This window comes from Artibeus jamaicensis, unplaced genomic scaffold (assembly GCF_021234435.1).
Source record: "Artibeus jamaicensis isolate MK-2021 breed Jamaican fruit bat unplaced genomic scaffold, CSHL_Jam_final scaffold_286, whole genome shotgun sequence".
Taxonomy (NCBI): Eukaryota; Metazoa; Chordata; class Mammalia; order Chiroptera; family Phyllostomidae; genus Artibeus; species Artibeus jamaicensis.
This window is the reverse complement of record NW_026522034.1, coordinates 6,379,152-6,397,988: the sequence shown is the minus strand read 5'-3', so window position 1 is coordinate 6,397,988 and position 18,837 is coordinate 6,379,152. Positions and strand designations below refer to the sequence as shown.

Genomic DNA, 18,837 nt, shown 5'->3' with positions numbered 1-18,837 from the left:
TTCCGCATTTCTTTGTGTGAATATTTAATACCTGTCTCCCCCACGAGATTATAGTTCAGTGAAGTCAAGGACTTGGTCTTTTTCTGACCATTTTTTGAATACCTGGGAATGAGGTATATGCTCAATAAATAAATGGTAAGGAAATAAATTCATAAAATGAATGAATGCTGGTTGTCTAAATGAGGGCAGAGACTGCTTTATCAGCTTGCTTAACTAGATCCTGGCATAATACTACATAGTAGTATGTAGTATTGGATACTACATAGTAGGTGCCCAATAAATGTTCATTGGGAGAATAAGCAAGCATCGCTTCATATTTGGCACTATGCCAAGTACTGTCCTTAACCTTAAAGAAGTAAGTTTCTACTTAGATCATATGTACTCAGATAAAAGAATTAAGAGTTCAGTAAGACACCAAGAATAACAATTGCCTTGTGAGGCCCTGGCTGGTGTACCTCAGTGGATTCAGCGTGGGCCTGAGAACCAAAGAGTCACCAGTTTGATTCCCAGTCAGGGCACATGCCTGGATTTCGGGCCAAGTCCCCAGTAGGGGGCGCGGGAGATGCAACCACACACTGATGTTTCTCTCCCTCTCATTCTCCCTCCTTCACTTCTCTCTAAAAATAAATAAATAAAATATTTTTTAAAAAATTGCTTTCTGAGTCAAGCCTGGATTTGAATCCTGTTGGTTCCACCATTTTCTAGCGATTCAGTTGTTAGCAAGTTAGTTGACCTCTCTGAGCCTCGGGTTCCTCATCTGTAAAATGGGGTTTTGAAAACATCTATTTCCCTGAGTTTTAAGGATAATATGGAATAAGGCTTATGCAGTGTCTCACACAGTACTTGGTACATTGCAAGCACTCTAGCCATGTAAGGCATCATCTTTATTGATTAGAAAATCCCTATGCATCTTGAGGGTGGTGAGGTCATTGACAAACAGCGTGAGTCGATGCAAATCTGTCCACTTTTCTAAGTTTCAGCTTTCTATGTGTAAAATGACAGAATTGGGTAATAGCTAGGTTCTTTGCAGGTGTGACCTTGCATGTTGAATAGAGGTAGCAAGATCAGTGGGACTGAGTAATGTCAGGGAAGCTTCCAGGAGCAAGTGGGCTGAGTCACATCTGGAAGGTCGGGTAGAATTTGTTGAGATAGATAATAGAACTTGGGGCATTTCAGCCAAGGGGAGCAGCATGTGGGAAGCCACAGTGGTGGGAAGGGCGAGGGGTGGAGTGGGAAGGCTGGCTCCTTAGGAGTGGTGAAAAAGGAGTATTAGAGCTATGATAGGTTCTTTGGGAGGAGGAACCTCAAGAAGGATGGTTTGAGGATAATGTACCTTGAGCTGAATAAATGGGGAGAAGGTAGGGAGCCTGAGTTGGGGAGACCAGCTAGGAGGTTGTACAGCCCTTCTGACACAGGCTGGAGAAGGCTGGGGTCGGCTTCGGCAGGAGGAATGAATGGGAAGGGGTGAATCCAGATGACACAGCCTGGTGACAGAGAGGGTTTGGGAGGAAAGGGGGTTTCTTTTTTTCTTCTTTCTTTTTCCCCAGCTTTATTGAGATATAATTGACATATAACATCGTGTAACATAAGGTGCATAATGTGTTGATTTGAGACACTTATCTATTACAAATACTTAGTGGTACAGTATAGAATTAGTTAACACCATCTTGCCACACAATTACCATTTTCTTTTTGTGTGTGTGGTGACATTAAGATCTACTTTCTCAGCAGTTTTCTTTCTTTTTTTAATTGTTGTTTACGTACAGTTGTCTCCATTTTCCTCCCACCATTCCCCCTGACCCCACCTATCCCCACCTCCCACCCTCAATCCTAACCCTTTTTGACTTTGTCCATGAGTCCTTTATACATGTTCCTTGATGACCCTTCCCTCTTCCCCCTCCCCATTATCCCTTCCCCTCTCTCCTCTGGTTACAGTCAATTTGTTCTTTATTTCCATGTCTCTGGTTATAATTTGCTTGCTTGTTTGTTTTGTTGATTAGGTTCCACTTATAGGTGAGATCATATGGTATTCGTCCCTCACCACCTGGCTTATTTCACTTAGCATAACACTCTCCAGTTCCATCCATGCTGTCATGAAGGGTAGGAGCTCCTTCTTTCTTTCTGCTGTGTAGAATTCCATTGTGTAAATGTACCATAGTTTTTTGATCCACTCATTTACTGATGGGTGCTTAGGTTTCTTCCAGCACTTGGCCATTGTAAATTGTGCTGCTATGAACATTGGGATGCATAGGTTCTTTTGGATTGGTATTTCAGGGTTCTTAGGACATAATCCCAGGAGTGGAATTGCCAGGTCAAAAGGCAGTTTCATTTTTAGTTTTCTGAGGAAATTCCATACTGTTTCCCACAGTGGCTGTACCAGTCTGCATTCCCACCAACAGTGCACTAGGGTTCCCTTTTCTCCACAACCTCACCAGCACTTGTTGTTTGTTGATTTGCTTACGCTGGTTTGTTCTGACCAATGTAAAGTGGTATCTCATTGTGGTTTTAATTTGCATCTCTCTGATGGCTGTCGATGCTAAGCATCCTTTCATATGTCTCTGGGTCCCCTGTAGGTCCTAGGAAAGGAGGTTTCTTGAATTATTGCTGCCACTGATAGAAATGTGTCCTGTCCTTGAGAAAATTGGGCCGTGCTCTAGGAAGGTGCATCAGTGGTTGGCAACCCAGCAGAGGACCTGGCGTCCACCAGCAGTGGGTGAGGCCCTCCTCATTGGAGGCTGGAAGCCATGGGGAGAAAGCAAGTGCTAAGATCTGTTTCTACTCACATTTCTGGCATCAAACTTATGAGTTTTCTACACCAAATGATTCTCAAAATCTTGGTGTACACCAACTGGCTATCTTACAATTTAATTCAATTCTGACACTAACTACCCCGAATTACTACAGACCCTGCAACTGAAGGGCCCAGTCCCACAAGACTGCGCCCCAGGTTAGACACCATTTGTAAGTAGTCAGTCCACAAGTTACTTACACCTTTGTGCAACTTGGTTGCAAATTGGTGGTTCCCACAAGGTTCCCAATAATTTGCTAGAATGGCTCATGGAACTCAGGAAAACATTTTATTTACTATTACCAGTGTACTGTAAAGATATAGCCATATGGAAGAAATGCATAGGGCAAGGTGTATGGGGAGGGGCATGGTTCTCCCATGCTCTCTGTGCGCATGCCACAGCATATAGTAAGTGCTCAGTAAACAGTAAGCACATAAAAACTGTAAAAGGTGGGAATAGGTTAGGCAGACAAATCCACATGCAGATGCTGAGGAGATCCTTCTGTCTCTGCTTTCTGCACAGTGTGGACCATACCTGACAACTCAGAAGAGAACTTCCTCCTTGCAGGCCTCCTGATGGTTACAGTCTTGACTGGCTAGCTCGTGTGTATAAAACTGTAACTTTTCATTTACTTAGCCAAACATCACGTTTTAGCTCAGCTTTGGTGATGCATTTCCAGGGTGTCAGCCAGAGGTCTGGCTGCCAGGTTTCTGTCTTGTGGACGCAGTGGTTCTCAAAGTGTGGTTCCTGGACCAGTGGCATTGGCTTCTCCTGGGAACTTGTTGGAAATGCAAACCCTGGGGCTCTGCCCCAGCCCGATAAATTGGACACTTGAGAGGTGGAGTCCGTCAGTCTGTTTTCATAAGTCCTCCAGTGGATTCTGCGTACACTAAAAATTTGAGAACCACTGCATCAGAGTGTTACAGACTACAACTGTGTTTAAGTGTGAGCAGTGCTGAGAGGAATTTAATATCTGTGGAACACGGAGCCACTGACTTTTCAGAGTTTAAAAAAGACACTTTTGTTCCCAGTTTCTAGTTCAAGTCCCCCAGCTTGTTAAGACTGCCAGGGAAGTAAGACTCCATAGGGTACTGCGTAAGAACTTCTAAAAGTTTAATTAACACAGTTAGTTGCAAGTGTTGGATAGAAGGTTAGGGATAGTAGGCAGCTGATAAGCTGCATATTTTTGCATTTAAGTTCTAATAATGGGATGAGCCCCAAGCAATTTCCTTTTCAGAGCAGGAAAAGGTGGAATCAGGCAGCCGCACCCCTCTTCTGACACTCTCAGACGTGTTTTCATATTCCAGAGAAGAGTCTGGGCTCCTAAGAAGCATTCTCTTCATCTTATTTTCCGTAACTTTGTCCTGGAAAATGCAGTCTGGGGAAAAGCAGTTTGAATGTTAATCATCGGTGTCCGGTCCAGAATGTGGAGTCCACGGGCAGGCAGAGCTTTGTCCTGAACAGGAGGAGCGCCCCGCAGATAGGGCAGCGGGCGTGGTGGAGCCGGAGCCGGTGCCGGTGCTGCCCCTGGGTGACTCACAGGACCCACTGCTGCAGACACCAGCTGCCTGCCCGGGGCATTGGGCAACCCCCTTTCCTGGCACTTAAACCCTGCATATGCACTTAAGACATCGCATCCACATTTTTCTAATTCGTTTACACTTCACTCATCACAGCATGTGTTGGGTAAGCACCCTGCCATGTCGGGGTTTTATGAGCTGCGTTTATGAGGCTGCTTTTCTTGAAAAAGGATATCATATATTCTACCAAAAACACAGAACTTGAGCCTGGGAAATGAGGGCTTTGGTGCTAAACTTGGAGTGAACTTGTGAAGTTTCAGGATCCAAAACGAAGCACAGATGTTATCCATTCTCCAAGAACAGCTCGTATATTTACTCCCAGAGCTGCTTCTGCCTCTCACCTGAGGCTTTCCCTGCCAGGATGGGGGCAGGAGAACGTGCAGGGCTGGGAAGCACTTGGGAGTGGGAGGCAGTAGCAAAGCGAGCTAAATTCTAGGACCTCCACCCTTGAGCCACATTCTGCTCTCCCCGTTTTGCAAAGTTCCTGAAAAGACAACAAGGAGTTGTTGCCATTTTGAGTTCATTATTGGAGTAATTTTTTACATTCTTTTTCAAACTGATTTGTATTACTTAATCAAAGTTGCATGCTTATATTTTGTAGAGTCAAATAGTTCTTCTATAAACTCTGTCTCTCCTCCCAATATTTCTTCCTCCCTGTGTTAGCTGTTCTTTTGATATTTTCCATCTTATCGCTAAAAAAAATGCTCACATTGTTACTCTCAGATTTTTCAGTTTCGAGTACCTTTTGTTGAAGATGAGGATGTAGCCCTCTTTCGTCATCCTCTCTCTCCTTCCCCACATGCAGGCTCTTGCCATCCCACACACTCTCAATGTAATACTGTTGTAATTTCAATCAGACCGACAGCCATCGCTTACATATGACCGTGTGCGCTGTCAGCACAGCTGAGCCACATAGTGTCCTGACTGAGGTTCAGTCTGCAGGATGCTGACCCCCGCAGAGGGTCGTGCCCCGTGCTTACTGGGAAGTACACCTGGAACACTGCAGTGTAGGATTGGACAGAGGGAGAAGTTGGACCGGGACAGTCACACAAAAGCTGCAGCTGGTCCCACTGGAAGCTCCGAGCTGGGGTGGCCCTGCGGAGTTACCCAAAATTTCCATCTGGGTGGACCTTTGTACTACCATGCGGACCAGTCATTGGATGGGGGCTATCTCTGGGGACGAGGTTCAACGGTGGGTGAGGGGCTCCCTTAGGCTGATGACAAGTTCCAGAAAGACACAACCACACTCTCGGCTAGTGGGGGAGTTCTGACTCGAATTGGGGCGGTAGTGGTCAACAACCTGGGCATCACACTGTAGCATCCGCTCCATGTACCAGGATTGCTTTCTGTTTCCCTGAAATCCTTTTTTCTCTGTTGTTACTGTACCTTTTTGGGTTTCATTTGTTGTCTTTTCTGTGTATTTCATACTTACACAACCCCATGCTCTCTAAATGGTGCAAATCTTCTTTCAATAACTTGATGTTGCAATATCTTAAAATTTATTGGGTATTTTATGCATTTCATTTTTTTAAGTAATTGTCTCCTAGAACCTTTTCACCTGCCTGTGTTTCCCTAGTGCACCTGTGTCTCCTTAGGGTCTCTTTTCACCCTCATCCTGGCATTCTCTCTTGGTTAGATCTTCTGTCCTGGACCCACACCTACTTTCTTGGTTTAATCCTTCATTGTGGTATAAAGCACATCCTCCAATAAGGATGCATGTGAGGTAAATTGTGCGAGGCTTGAATTTTTGAAAATGCCTTTGCTTTTCCTTAAGTGTTGGTAATTTGACTGGATATGACAATCTAATTTGGAAATTACTTGTCCTCAAAAATTGAGTCGTTGGTTAATTTTCTTCTAGTTTTCAAAGTTATTGTTGATAAATTCAATGCCATTTTATTTGTTTCCTCTCTGGTGGGCTGTGTCTTCTTTTCTTTGTCCCAAGCGTCTTGAAGTTTCACAGCCATGCGCCTTGTTATTGTCCATTTATCAGGAGGTTTCACCGTGGGCCCCTTGTCCTCCTACAGCTCCTGCGGAGTCGGCCAAGAATGCAAGACCCTGAACACCCTTAAACCAGGTCCTTTCTCAAGGTTGTGTTTGCAGTGAGCAGCCTTGAGGGGTAGGCACATCTCCATCCAGAACCAAGAGCAGGATTCTTTACTGCTGCCCATAGGAGTGGCGGGGTCCTCAAACCCAGTGCTCCTCCGCTGCAGTGGGCAGCGTCCATCCGGGTTCTCCCACTTTGCCCCCATGGGAACCAGGGCCAGGGGAAACTGGCAGGTGTACTGATGCCCGTTCTGCTTGCTCTTCCTTGAGTAATAAAGTCCTTTATCTCTGACCAAGAAGTCTTGTATGTTCTCTCTGTATCCTTGAAACATTACCAGGCTAACTTATTAATTGTAAGGAGGGTAACATTGAATCCCACCCCTAACACATTGTTCTGCGCACTTGGTGGGCTCCTTTAATCTGGAAACAGAAATTTTCTTGAGTTAGTTGATGATCTCTTGGGACTCCAGGAAGCTAAATGCTACTTTAAAAAAACAACAGATTTATTCAGATAAAATCCACATAACTATGAAAGCAACCATTTAAGTAGTTCAGTTCAGTGGCTTTAGTATAGTTACGGAGTTGTGCAACTGTCACACTATATAATTTTAGGACATTTGCATCAACCCCAAGAAGAGAGTTTGGGCCCATTAGCAGACCCCCCTCACGGTCTCTCCTTCCCCCAGCCCCTGGCAACCACTCACCTGTTTTTCACCTATGTAGGTGTGCCTCTTCTGGACATTTCACATAAATGCGACTATAAAATATGTGGCTTTTTGCAACTGGCTTCTTTCACTTAACAAGATATTTTCAAGATATATCTATATAGCAGGTATTAGTATTTAACAAGTACTTTCTATTATTAAATAATATTCCATTGGGTATTATACATTTTGTTTATCTACTCATTAGTTGAAAGACATTTGGATTATTTCCACTTTTTAACTATTATGAATAATGCTACTGTGAATATTTATGTACAGTCTGAACATGAAGACATTATGTTTTAATTTCTCATTGGTATATATACATAGAAGTAGAATTTCTGGGTCATATGGTAACTGTATGTTTGAGGTTTTGAAGAGCTACTAGATGCATTCCAAGGAAGCTCTTCCATTTCACAATCCTATGAGCATTGTATAAGGGTTCTAATTTCTCTACATCCTTGCCAACACTTTTTACTATCTCTTTTTATTTTAGCCACCTTAGTGAATGTGAAGTGGTTTTGATTTATATTTCTCTAATGATTTGTAATTCATTGTGATTTTGATGTATATTTTCCTAATAACTAATGATATTGAGCATTTTTTCATATACTTATTACCCATTTGTATATACTTATATATTCCTTGGAGAAATATCTATTTAAAATTTTTGTCCATTTTTATTAATTGGGTTATATTGGTAATTTTTGAGTTGCATAAGTTCATTATACAAGTCCAGAATCTGACTTGCAAAAATGTTGACTCACTTCATGTGTTGTGATTTCATTTCCTCATTGGAGTTCTATGGTGAAGTCCAATTTATTTATTTAGTCTTTTCTCACTTGTGCTTTTGATATCATATCATCTGAGACTAATTCAAGATTGTGGAGATTTATGCCTATACTTTTTTCTAAGAATTTCATAGCTTTAGCCCTTACATGTAGGTTGTTTATCTATTTTGCATTAAGTTGTTCCAATGCCATTTGTTGCAAAGACAATTCTTTCCCCCATTGACTTGTCTTGGCACCATGGTCAAAAATCAACCAATCAAAAATATAAGGGTTTATTTCTGGACTCCCATTTCTATTCTACTGATCTATATGTCAAGCCTTATGGTGATATCACATTGTTTTCATTAAAATGAGGAAGTATGAGTCTGCAGCTTTGTTATTCTTTTTCAGGGTTATTCTTGATCCCTTGTATTGCCATATAAATTTTAGGATCAACTTGTCAATTTCTACAAAATTAAAAGCCAGCTGGTATTTGATTGATATTGCATTTAACTTGAAATCAATTTGGGGAGTATTGCCATGTTAACAATATTAAATCTTTGATTTCATGAGCATGGGATATATTTCCAGTTATTTAGATCTTCCTTAATTTCTTCCAACAAAGTTTTGTAGTTTTCAGTGTATGTTTTAGACTTTTTTGTTAAATTTATTCCTAAGTATTTTATTCTTTTTGATGCTATTATAAACGGGATTGTGTTCTTAATTTTATTTTCAGTTTGTTGAGAGTATATAGAAATAAATGAATTTTACATATTGATCTTGCATCCTTTAACCCTAATGAATTTGTTTATTAATTCAAATAGTTTTGGTGCCCTTTTTGGGTTTTCTGTATACATGTTCTCTGTAAATGCAGATAGTTTTATTTCTTTCATTTCAACCTAGATACCATCTCTTTTTCTTTGACTAATCACCCTGGCTAGAAGTCATTTTTATTTCTATAAAGTCAGTAGTAATGTCTCCTCTTTATTCCTGATTTTAGTATTTTTAAGTCTTCTTTATTTTTGGTCATTATGTAAAAGTTTGTCAACTTTATTGATCTTTTTAGATAACCAACTTTTTATTTTCTCTATTGTCTGTACTTTCTCTATTTAATGTATTTACACCCTAGTTTCCTTCTTCCATTGGCTTTGGGTGTAATTTGCTCTTTCTTTCTCAGTTCTAAAGGTGGCATATTAGGTTTTTGATTTGAGATCTTTTTTAGCATAAGTATTTACAGCTACGAATATCCCTCTAAGTATTGCTGTAACCACATCCCATAAGTTGGTATGTTGTGTTCCATTTTTCTTAATTTCAAAGTATTTTCTAATTTTCCCTGCATTGTTTCTTGATCATTTATTTAAGTGTGTGCTGTTTAATTTCCACGTATTTTTGAAATTCTGAAATTTCTCTTTGTTATTGATTCCTAATTTCATTCTACTGTGGTCAGTAAGCATCTTTCACATGATTTCTGTCTTTTCAAATTTACTGTGGCTTGTTTCATCATGTAACATTTGTTCCTTTTTGGAAAGTGTTTCACGGGCACTTGAGAACAGTGTGAACTGTGCTATTGTTGAGTGGCATGTTCTATCTGTGTCTATGACGTGTAGTTGTTTACAATGTTATTCAAGTCTTCTGTTTCCTTGTTGATCTTCTGTCTAGCTCTATCCAAGACTGAATTGTCAGTCAGGGGTGTCCAGCCTTTCAGCATCTCTGGGCCACGCTGGAAGAAGAAGAGTTGTCTTGGAACAAACATTAAATACACAAACACGAACGAAAACTGATGAGCAAAAGAAAAATGTCTTAAGTCAATTTACGATTTTGTATTGGGCCACGTTCGTAGCCATCCTGGGCTGCATGTGGCCCATGGGCCACGGGTTGGACACCCCTGGATTGCATTGTCTATTCAGGTCTTTGTTTCCTTGTTGATCTTCCGTCCAGCTCTATTCATTATTATTGAATTGCCTCGTTTTCCTTTCACTTTTGTCAGGTTTAGCTTCATGTATTTGGGCCTCTATTGTTGGCTTCCTGATGAATCGACCCTTTATTATTATAAAATGTTTTTATTTGTCTTTAATAACAATTTTTTATTAAAGTTTATTTTGTCTATTATTAATAGCCTCTTCAGCTGTTTTTGTTTTTTTTTTGCCAGTGTTCTCATTGTTTTTATGAAGAAGTCAATTTTCAGAGACTTTAGCCAGGCATTCTGGAATGTGGAACCTCTTCGCTGCCTCTTGAACGCCGGGATGGCTTCTCAGTCTTTAGGCCTGTGTCCTCCTTTGTCACTGGAGTTACTGTTTAGAAACAGGAACTGTGATGTAGTAGCTTTCGCACTGTGGTTCCTGCCTAGGATTCCTTTGGTTGGGCCCGCGAAGTCATTACTGGGGGTCTTTCTGCTTTCCGCCTTCCGAAATTTTGTAACTGTCAACTTCTTTTCTATTTTCTTTTTTTTTAATCACTAAAAAAAAGTGCCTTTACTCAGAGGGTTTTCAAAGGGAATGGAGCTCAATGAGTGCTTTACATGTTTAACCTGTGTCTCAGAGTAAACCCATCAGTTGTTAGGTACTGTATTCTAAGAACCCAAATTTTCCTGTGTATTTTCCAGAATTTTTTCCTTTTTTTAAATATATTTTATTAATTATGCCATTACAGTTGTTCTATTTCTGCCCTTTATTCCCCTCCACCCTGTACACCCCCTCCCTCACCATTCCCCCCTTTAGCTTATGACCACATATCTCAAGTTCTTTAGATTCTGTATTTCCCCTACTATTCTTGCCCTCCCCCTATTTTCTACCTACCATCTATGCTACCTATTCTCCGTACCTTCTTCCCCCTTCTCCTTCTCCCACTCCCCTGTTGCTAACCCTCCATGTGATCTTCATTTCTATGGTTCTGCTCCTGATTTAGCTGTCCTCTCAGTTTGCTTTTATTTTAGGTGTGGTTGTTAATAACTGTGAGTTTGCTGTCCTTTCACTGTTCATCTTTTTTATCTTCTTTTTCTTAGGTAAGTCCCTTTAACATTTCATATAATAAGGGCTTGGTGATGATGAACTTCTTGAATTTGGTCTTATCTGAGAAGCACTTTATCTGCCCTTCCATTCTAAATGAAAGCTTTGCTGGATAGATCAATCGTGGATGGAGGTCTTTAGATTTCATGACTTGGAATACTTCTTTCCAGCCTCTTCTTGCCTGTAAGGTCTCTTTTGAGAAATCAGCTGACAGTCTGATGGGAACTCCTTTGTAGGTGACTGTCCCCTTATGTCTTGCTGCTTCTAGAATTCTCTCCTTCATTTTAATCTTGGCTAATGTAATGATGATGTGTCTTGGTGTGTTCCTTCTTGGGTCCAACCTCTTTGGGACGCTCTGAGCTTCCTGGATTTCCTGGAAGTCTATTTCCTTTGCCAGATTGGGGAAGTTCTCCTTTATTATTTGTTCAAATAAGTTTTCCGCTTGTGGCTGTTCCTCTTCCCCTTCTGGTACCCCTATAATTTGGATGTTGGAATGTTTAAAGATGTCCTGAAGGTTCCTAAGCGTCTCCTCATTTTTTTTGAATTCTTGTTTCTTCATCCTTTTCTGTTTGGTCATTTTTTTCCCTCCTTCTGGTCCACTCCTTTGATTTGAGTCCCAGTTTCCTTTCCATTACTATTGGTTTCCTGTGTATTTCCATTCATTTCAATTAGTTTAGCTTTCATATGTTCCTCTAATTTGTGACTAAAATCAACCAGTTCTGTGAGCATCCTGATTACCAGTGTTTTGAACTGTGCATCTGAAAGTTTGGCTATTTCTTCATCGCTTAGATTTATTGGCTCTGGGGCTCTGAGTTGTTCTTGAGCCATGTTTTAATCTGTTTATGCCTGTTATGTATGAGGAGCGGAGCCTTAGTTGTTCACCAGGGCAGGGCCACCCAGGTCACTGATTTGTGACACTGTATGTGGGGGCGTGGTCAGAGAGAGGCCACCCAGGTTGCTGGTTTGTGATGCTGTATGTGGGGGCGGGGTCAGAGAGGGACAATGGCGGTTTCCTCTGCCGCTTCCTGCAGCTGGGGCCTGTGCGGTCCGTCTCACTGCTAGCTCCTTCACTGGTTTATCTGCACGCGAACGTGTGACTGCGATCAGCCCTCAGTGGGTCCACCACCTTGCACCCTCAGTGGGTTCAACGCCTTGCACCCTCAGTGGGTCCGCCCGCTTCTCCACACCTGGGACCCGCCCTTGGCTGCTGGCGCACCTGGGTCTTGTGCCTAGGTCAGTCTGGTGAATCTTTCCAGTCTCACCCTGCTCTGCTGCTGGCTCTGCCCCTCTTACCAGTTTGGCTGAAGGGTTCGTTGTTGTCAGACTTCCGTGTAGTTCAATTTTCTATGGTTTGGCTGCGTTTTTGTTGCTAAAACTTTGTTGTTTTTAAACTTGGTTGTGCAAGAAGGCGCAGTGCTTCCATCTATGCCTCCGTCTTGACGGAAGTCCTTCCTGTTTTCCAGAATTTTTTTAAAATGATCAGGGGTCTTTTTTATTGTGAGAGATCCAGATACCTGGCAACACCCTAAATTTAATTAAAGATGGCACTTATATTATCTTTTAAATTTAAACGTGGAATTTGAACATCATTGATTCCAAGTAAGAATGACCAGCTGTTCCCAAATCTTTTCACTACTTGACTTTCCTTGGGCCTGTGGTTCCAAAGCTTGACCAGAATCACGTGGAGGCTTGTTAAAAACACAGGCAACCCAGCATCATCCCCAGAGTTTCCAATTTGGAAGTTGGAGGTGAGGCCTAAGGATTTGCCTCTTTCAACTAGCTCCCAGGTGATGCTTATCTTTCTGGTCCTGGGACCCCACTGGGAATCACTGAGTGTGTGAAAGTTAGCGTTTCCTTTGGTGTGGGGAGGACATTTGGAAGCAGACGAGAACACAGAGGGAGAAGAGTAAGAGGGCAGTTAAACAGGGAGGAAAGGATGTGCCCACTCGTGCCTATCCTGTTGCACCTAGCTTGTGGGCACTCTGCTGTCTTCTCCGTGGCAAAATCTGCTTGGGGAAGCAGCTCGTGGCGTTAGAATTGTAGTCATATTCCAGGAAAAAAGGAATGAAGTAGCACTACATGAAAAATCTTAAACTTAAGCCCTGCCATTGTATTTTTCAATGAAATTTTAAAGTGGGTGGGGGGTGTATGCAGGGTGGAGAAGCCAGTCCTTATGTAATGTTATGACAAGCGCTAGTCGAGTATTGCTAACGCAGCAGCATCTCGACAAGTCAGTTAAGGAGGCACTTGCCCACAGATTCCATTATCTCCGGGGGCCCTCCTTTCCCCTTGTTGCAAGTCGGAGAAGGCAGGACACTGACTGACTAAGTTACACAGGCAGAGAGAGGGTCAGACCAAGTGTCTGGTTTGTACCACAGGTAGGAGCCCAGACTTCTGACCCTTCCTCCGGGTTATTTTCATGTAGCCATTTGGAGATTCTGCTATAATTATCTCACATTTAACCATTTTGTTGCTGCTGTTTTTCTCAGAATGTTTTTCTGTGGTATGGTCGCAAATATTTAGAAATAAAATCATGGCTGTAAAAGATAAAGGTGGTTGGAAGGAATCCAAGAGAGAAGTGAGAACTCAAAACCCTTGTCTCATCTAAGGCTGCCTTTCAGGCACTTTACTACTTAAAATGCAATGCACCTGGGTACTTCCTTTTATCACTTAAGAAAGCAAGGAGCTGGGAAGAGGGGGAGCAGTCTGGGTAGACAGATGACGTGAGAAAGCAAGTCGTAGAAGGTTAGTTTTACTTCTAACCTGTCACTTCATTTTTTAGGTCTGTTGTATTTCTGTTTGGTTTTGTTTTTAATCTATAAAATGATGCTTTAGCTTTAGATAATTCTCAAAGGGGTTTGATACTTGTTATTGTTTTTGCAAGATCACCTCTTACCTCTTTTGGGCAGCCAGGGTAAGAAACCAAGCCAAGAATCCTCTCGACTTCTAAGATAGACCTTAGGGTGCATAGAAGACATAGACATACAAGATTCCATCTTCCCTGAACCACATGATCCCAGAGGCCCCATGTACGTTATTTCCTGGCAGCAGTTTTCAATGGCTTTAGAGCAAAAGGAAGTTCATCGCTATGACAGTCAGGCAGCCACACTGGGGAAAAGATGATGTATCTTCTTGTAGAGGAAAAAGTCAGTATTATCCAATCCAGTAATCAGATTTTCAGACAAAGGCACGACCCTGGAATGTCCCTGTCTATGGCTGAGCATAGCATTAGTCTTGTTGCCAAAAGGTTTTTTAAAAATCAGTGTGTACTGGCTTGTCTGTCTCTTTTGTATATAAAAGTATATTTCACCTGATAATTTCTCTCATTCTTATTTTGAAGGCAACTAAATTGCTCTGGAGATATTAGTCATAGTGGTAATTAATTTAGCCTTTACTGAGCACCTTCTGTGTGCCAGGCTCCATGTGAAGTGAAGAAGTATAGAGAAAGACTCGGATAGGTGACTATGTCTAGTGGGGGGAGGGGAGAGAAAGGCAATAAAAAAGCCAGTATTCCTTTATCCATCCCTCCTTTTATTGTTCAGGGGTTTGTTGAGCATTTTCTATGTGCCCAACTCTGTACTGAGTGCTAGGGATACAAAAGTGATTAAGACTGACACGCCCCTGCAGTTCTTCAAGACCATGCTTCCATCAAGCTTGGTTAAGCCTACAGCAGAGAAGGTCAGAAGAACCTGTGATGGGGTGAATGCATAGGTGAGATCAGGATCCAGTGAAGGGCTTCCTGGAGGAGGTGACCTGGGAACTAAAACAAAGTAGAAACAGATGCTAACCAGGCAAGACAAAGGCAGAGGAAGAATTAAGCAATGGCTGGACAGAGGTAGTGCTGGGTTGGGGATGGAACATAGGCCTAAGGAAGAACAGTAGGAAATAAGACTATTTATATTTGGAAGACATTTTATGCCTTGCTTAGGAGTTTGAACTTCAACCTAAGGTGATTGAGAAACCACTGAAATATCTCATAATGGAGGCGTTATTACAAGAATCTCCAGCCACTTAAAAGAGCATTACTGTGCTATAACTGCAGAGGTTTTCATGTAAACAACAGTAGCACAGCCAACTGTGTGCTCTTGATGATTGCTGATACATAAAATATAATTACGATGATAGCCAAGTATGGGAGTATATCTGCAAGTAGACTCTATTATTTGCATTGTGAGATTGTTTAAGAATTTCTTTGTAATACTTATTCCGTGCTGAGTCCGCTACATACTATAGATGAGGCTATAGGCTCTTCCCTCTACAATCAAAGATGGAGAGATCTGATAGCATCCATGCATTTTTAAAAAGTATGTGGTTATCAATGTCCAGAATAGGCAAATTCACTGAGACAGCAAGTAGATTGGTGGCTGCCAGTGTCTGGGGGAGGAGCGGTGGAGGGAATCAAAAGGGACAGCAAACAAGTCTAGGATTTGTTTTTGGAGCAATGGCAGTATTCTGGAACTGGTGGTAATGGCTATACAACATTGTGAACATAGTAAAAAACACTGAATTTTACACTGTGGTTAAAATGGTTAACTTCATGTTATGTGAATTTTTCTCTCAATAAAAAATACAGGAAGAAAAAGATGTTGATTGATTTTTTTTTTTTTTTTTGTAGTAAAGGGCAACCGGAAGTGTGAGTTGAACTGCCAGGCAATGGGCTACCGCTTCTACGTGCGGCAGGCAGAGAAGGTCATTGACGGCACCCCCTGTGACCAGAACGGCACGGCCATCTGTGTGTCTGGGCAGTGCAAGGTAAGTGGCCCAGGACGGCGATCTCAGGGCGGATGCTCAGGCTATTTGAGCTCTCACTGCCGGACGGTGGTCGGCTGCCTCCCGCAGCCCCGGGCCCCTGAGCGTGAGCTCTGGGAGGAGCGGGACAAGACAGGACGGCTTGGTCCACCCTGTGTTTTTTATCTTTGGGAGCCACCACATCTCACTCTGGCATTTCAGTTATTACGTGACTTGTGTTTACTCTACATGCTTCAAAAGGGACTCAGTGCTCTTTGCTCATTGTGTCTAGGGTGCCTTCCTCACCTCTGAAGTGGAGGTCATGGAGCGGCCACTCCCGGCTCAGGCCAGAAACAGTTGGTGGCGTGAAGGTCGCCTTTGGAGGGCCGGGCGTATTTCATCCTGCCTCCCACCGCAGGGGCGGGCTTCCGAGGGAAAGTCGTCTCTGGCCCTTTACAATGGATGCTGTGCTTTAAACAGGAAGTGTTTTCGGCCTCTTTAGACCTCTGATGTCTGTTCCAGTAAACCCCTGCCCGACATCCCGCACACATTCTGGGCTTGAGAGAACCCTTGCAGGATGTTCACCTTCGACAGGAAGCACATTCGGATAAAAACAGGCGTCTTAGACGAGATGGCACAAATGCCAGTCTCATTAATTCGGGCCTGGACCACCACCCGCCTTTCATCTGTAAATGTGGTCGGTGGCACTAAGCAGGTAAATGACTCCTTGGAGCTCAGACTGAGATTCTGCCTTAATTAAACCTCAACAGCTGCAGGACCGATTTTCCTCAAAGGAGGAGGCTTCGGCCATCACATCTGAGGGCTCCTGTCAGACCCGGAATGTAAACTGCCAGTGTTTAGTATTAGAGTATTAGAGCTCTTCAGGAGTGATTTCTAAGCACAACCCTCCCCCCTTAGCCATTGCCTAGGAGAGTCTCAGATTCTGAATACGGTTAAGAAAGGGAGACGCTGTCATTTGATACCTGATGTGTGTGAGGTGTCTTTGGAAGAGCAAAACCCCCAAAGAAATTATGAGGCGGCACAGAAGAGGCAGGGAGCATGGTGGGAAGTACAGTGGGGCCTAGACCTTCCTGGCCTCCAATTCTCCCCTCCTTTGGAAAAACCGTTGTATTTCACACAATCCCTCTGAGCCTCGCCTTCCTCTGATAAAAGCTGAGGGGATCCCATTAGAGTTTTGTGGTGTCCAACTCAACTGATTTTTGCCTCTGTTACTGAACCTAAAATAATGGTCCTGCAGCAACCTGGCTTTTTCTTTCCGATCCCGAGTGAACTGTTTTGTTTTCCGATGCAGGTACACCTGCTGGGAGGGAGTACAGTGTAATGATTAAAAATATGCTCTCTGAAGTCAGACTGCTTGGGTTCAAGTCCTGCTTCTCCCACTGATTTACTGTGTGGTCTTATCCAAGACCCCAGTGAGCAGATTAATAGGTATTTGACGTTACAAGGATGACTTTGCAATTCCATCACATTTGTTCTCTGTGCTTTTGCCTGAAATTCACTCAGTGAAGTTGTTAGAACCCGGACTCCCTTATCCTCTTTGGGACTTCGGTTTCAGTGATCTGAAGTACATTTGCTTCCCAGGGTGAGGTTCTGTTTACTTTGCATCTTTCGAAGGGTAAACTGTCCTTTTCTGACATTTGATGGGAAGCCCAGAATTCCATTGGATGTCTCTGCTTGGCTGCCCGTGGCTGAGCGAGCTGTCTCTGGTGGACACGGGTGTCTGCCTCTGCTGGCTGCATGTAGTTGAAAAGCGAACCCGGGCCTTTAATGAAAGGCAGTCAGCTCTCTGGGTCTCTGCCCATCGTCTACAACCCGAGGAGGACGGCACAGCACCTGCCTCCCTCCTCACAGTGAAGAGCCGTCGCTAACACGTGTGCAGTGCCGGTAGCAGGTCTGCACTCAGTGAGCATGCCGCTGTGCGTCAGTGCGATTGCGCCCACATACGTCCCGTCGTATTTGAGTTTTTACATGCAAAAGTATTTGCCTTTTTTGGTGGATTATAGATTTGTGAGATGGACTCCGCCTTTTGGGGCAGGTTCTCTCACCGTAATGGGACCCACGGGGCACAGCAGATTCTAGTCGGGTGTGTCTGGGAAAGGGCTGGAGTGTCTGGTTTTCTAATAAGCTCCTGTGGGATATGGATGCTGTTCGTCTATGGGTTGTACTTTGTGTAGCAAAGTTTTAAAAGACACTTTGATCAAAACATACTTAACAACAAACCAGAAAGGTAAATGCAGAGTGGTGAAATGCCTTGGAAGATGAGACGTGGTCTCTTTCCACTGGTCAAGCGTGTTTTCTTAGTGTTGCATGATGTGTCTCTGAACTGATGATATGAAAGAAAAACACACTCATAAGGACGTGGCTATGGATCTGAGTAATAGATGAAACCTTTCAGACTGTAGGACAGAACAGTTTGAAGATAGTAATTGCTGAAAGACTGAGACAAACAGCCCCGGGATGTGAGTAGATTAATAGGTATTTGACGTTACAAGGATGACTTTGCAATTCCATCACATTTGTTCTCTGTGCTTTTGCCTGAAATTCACTCAGTGAAGTTGTTAGAACCCGGACTCCCTTATCCTCTTTGGGACTTCGGTTTCAGTGATCTGAAGTACATTTGCTTCCCAGGGTGAGGTTCTGTTTACTTTGCATCTTTCGAAGGGTAAACTGTCCTTTTCTGAACATTTGATGGGAAGCCCAGAATTCCATTGGATGTCTCTGCTTGGCTGCTCGTGGCTGAGCGAGCTGTCTCTGGTGGACACGGGTGTCTGCCTCTGCTGGCTGCATGTAGTTGAAAAGCGAACCTGGGCCTGCAACCAAACTTAATGAAAGGCAATGAGCATTAAATAGGAGTAAGCGTCAAACCCACAAAGGAGTAGCTAGGGGAGAAGGGTGTCTGCCCGACACCTAGCCAAAGAAATGCCCAGGCCCACACAGTGCAAGCTGGAGTGCTCTGTTCCCATACCCACGGGGCACTCCAGGCGTGTTCACCTGCCTGCTGGCTCCTGTTTCAGAGCCAGTCAGTAGTTGGAAGAGCGTAGGAAGAATGCAGGTGCCCTTGGACAGCAGGCTGGAGAAAATGGAGATCCCCCCTACCCCCTAGTACTAGGTGATACTTCTTTTCTTGACAGGGACTGAATGTTGGCTTCAGACTAAGAATCTCATGTAGCTAAGCTTTTAAGGCAAAGCACTGTGGC

At 43.1% G+C, this 18,837-nt stretch overlaps 1 protein-coding gene across 2 annotated transcripts in view; it reads left to right on the top strand.

Annotated features, from left to right (window-relative positions):
- THSD4 (thrombospondin type 1 domain containing 4) overlaps window positions 1-18,837 on the top strand; it is a 585,083-nt gene that overhangs the window by 256,013 nt on the left and 310,233 nt on the right. For both annotated transcript variants that reach the window (XM_037137274.2, XM_053656867.1), the window contains one exon: window positions 15,507-15,643. In XM_037137274.2, coding sequence (XP_036993169.2) covers window positions 15,507-15,643 — 137 coding nt within the window. The remainder of the gene's footprint in view (window positions 1-15,506; window positions 15,644-18,837) is intronic.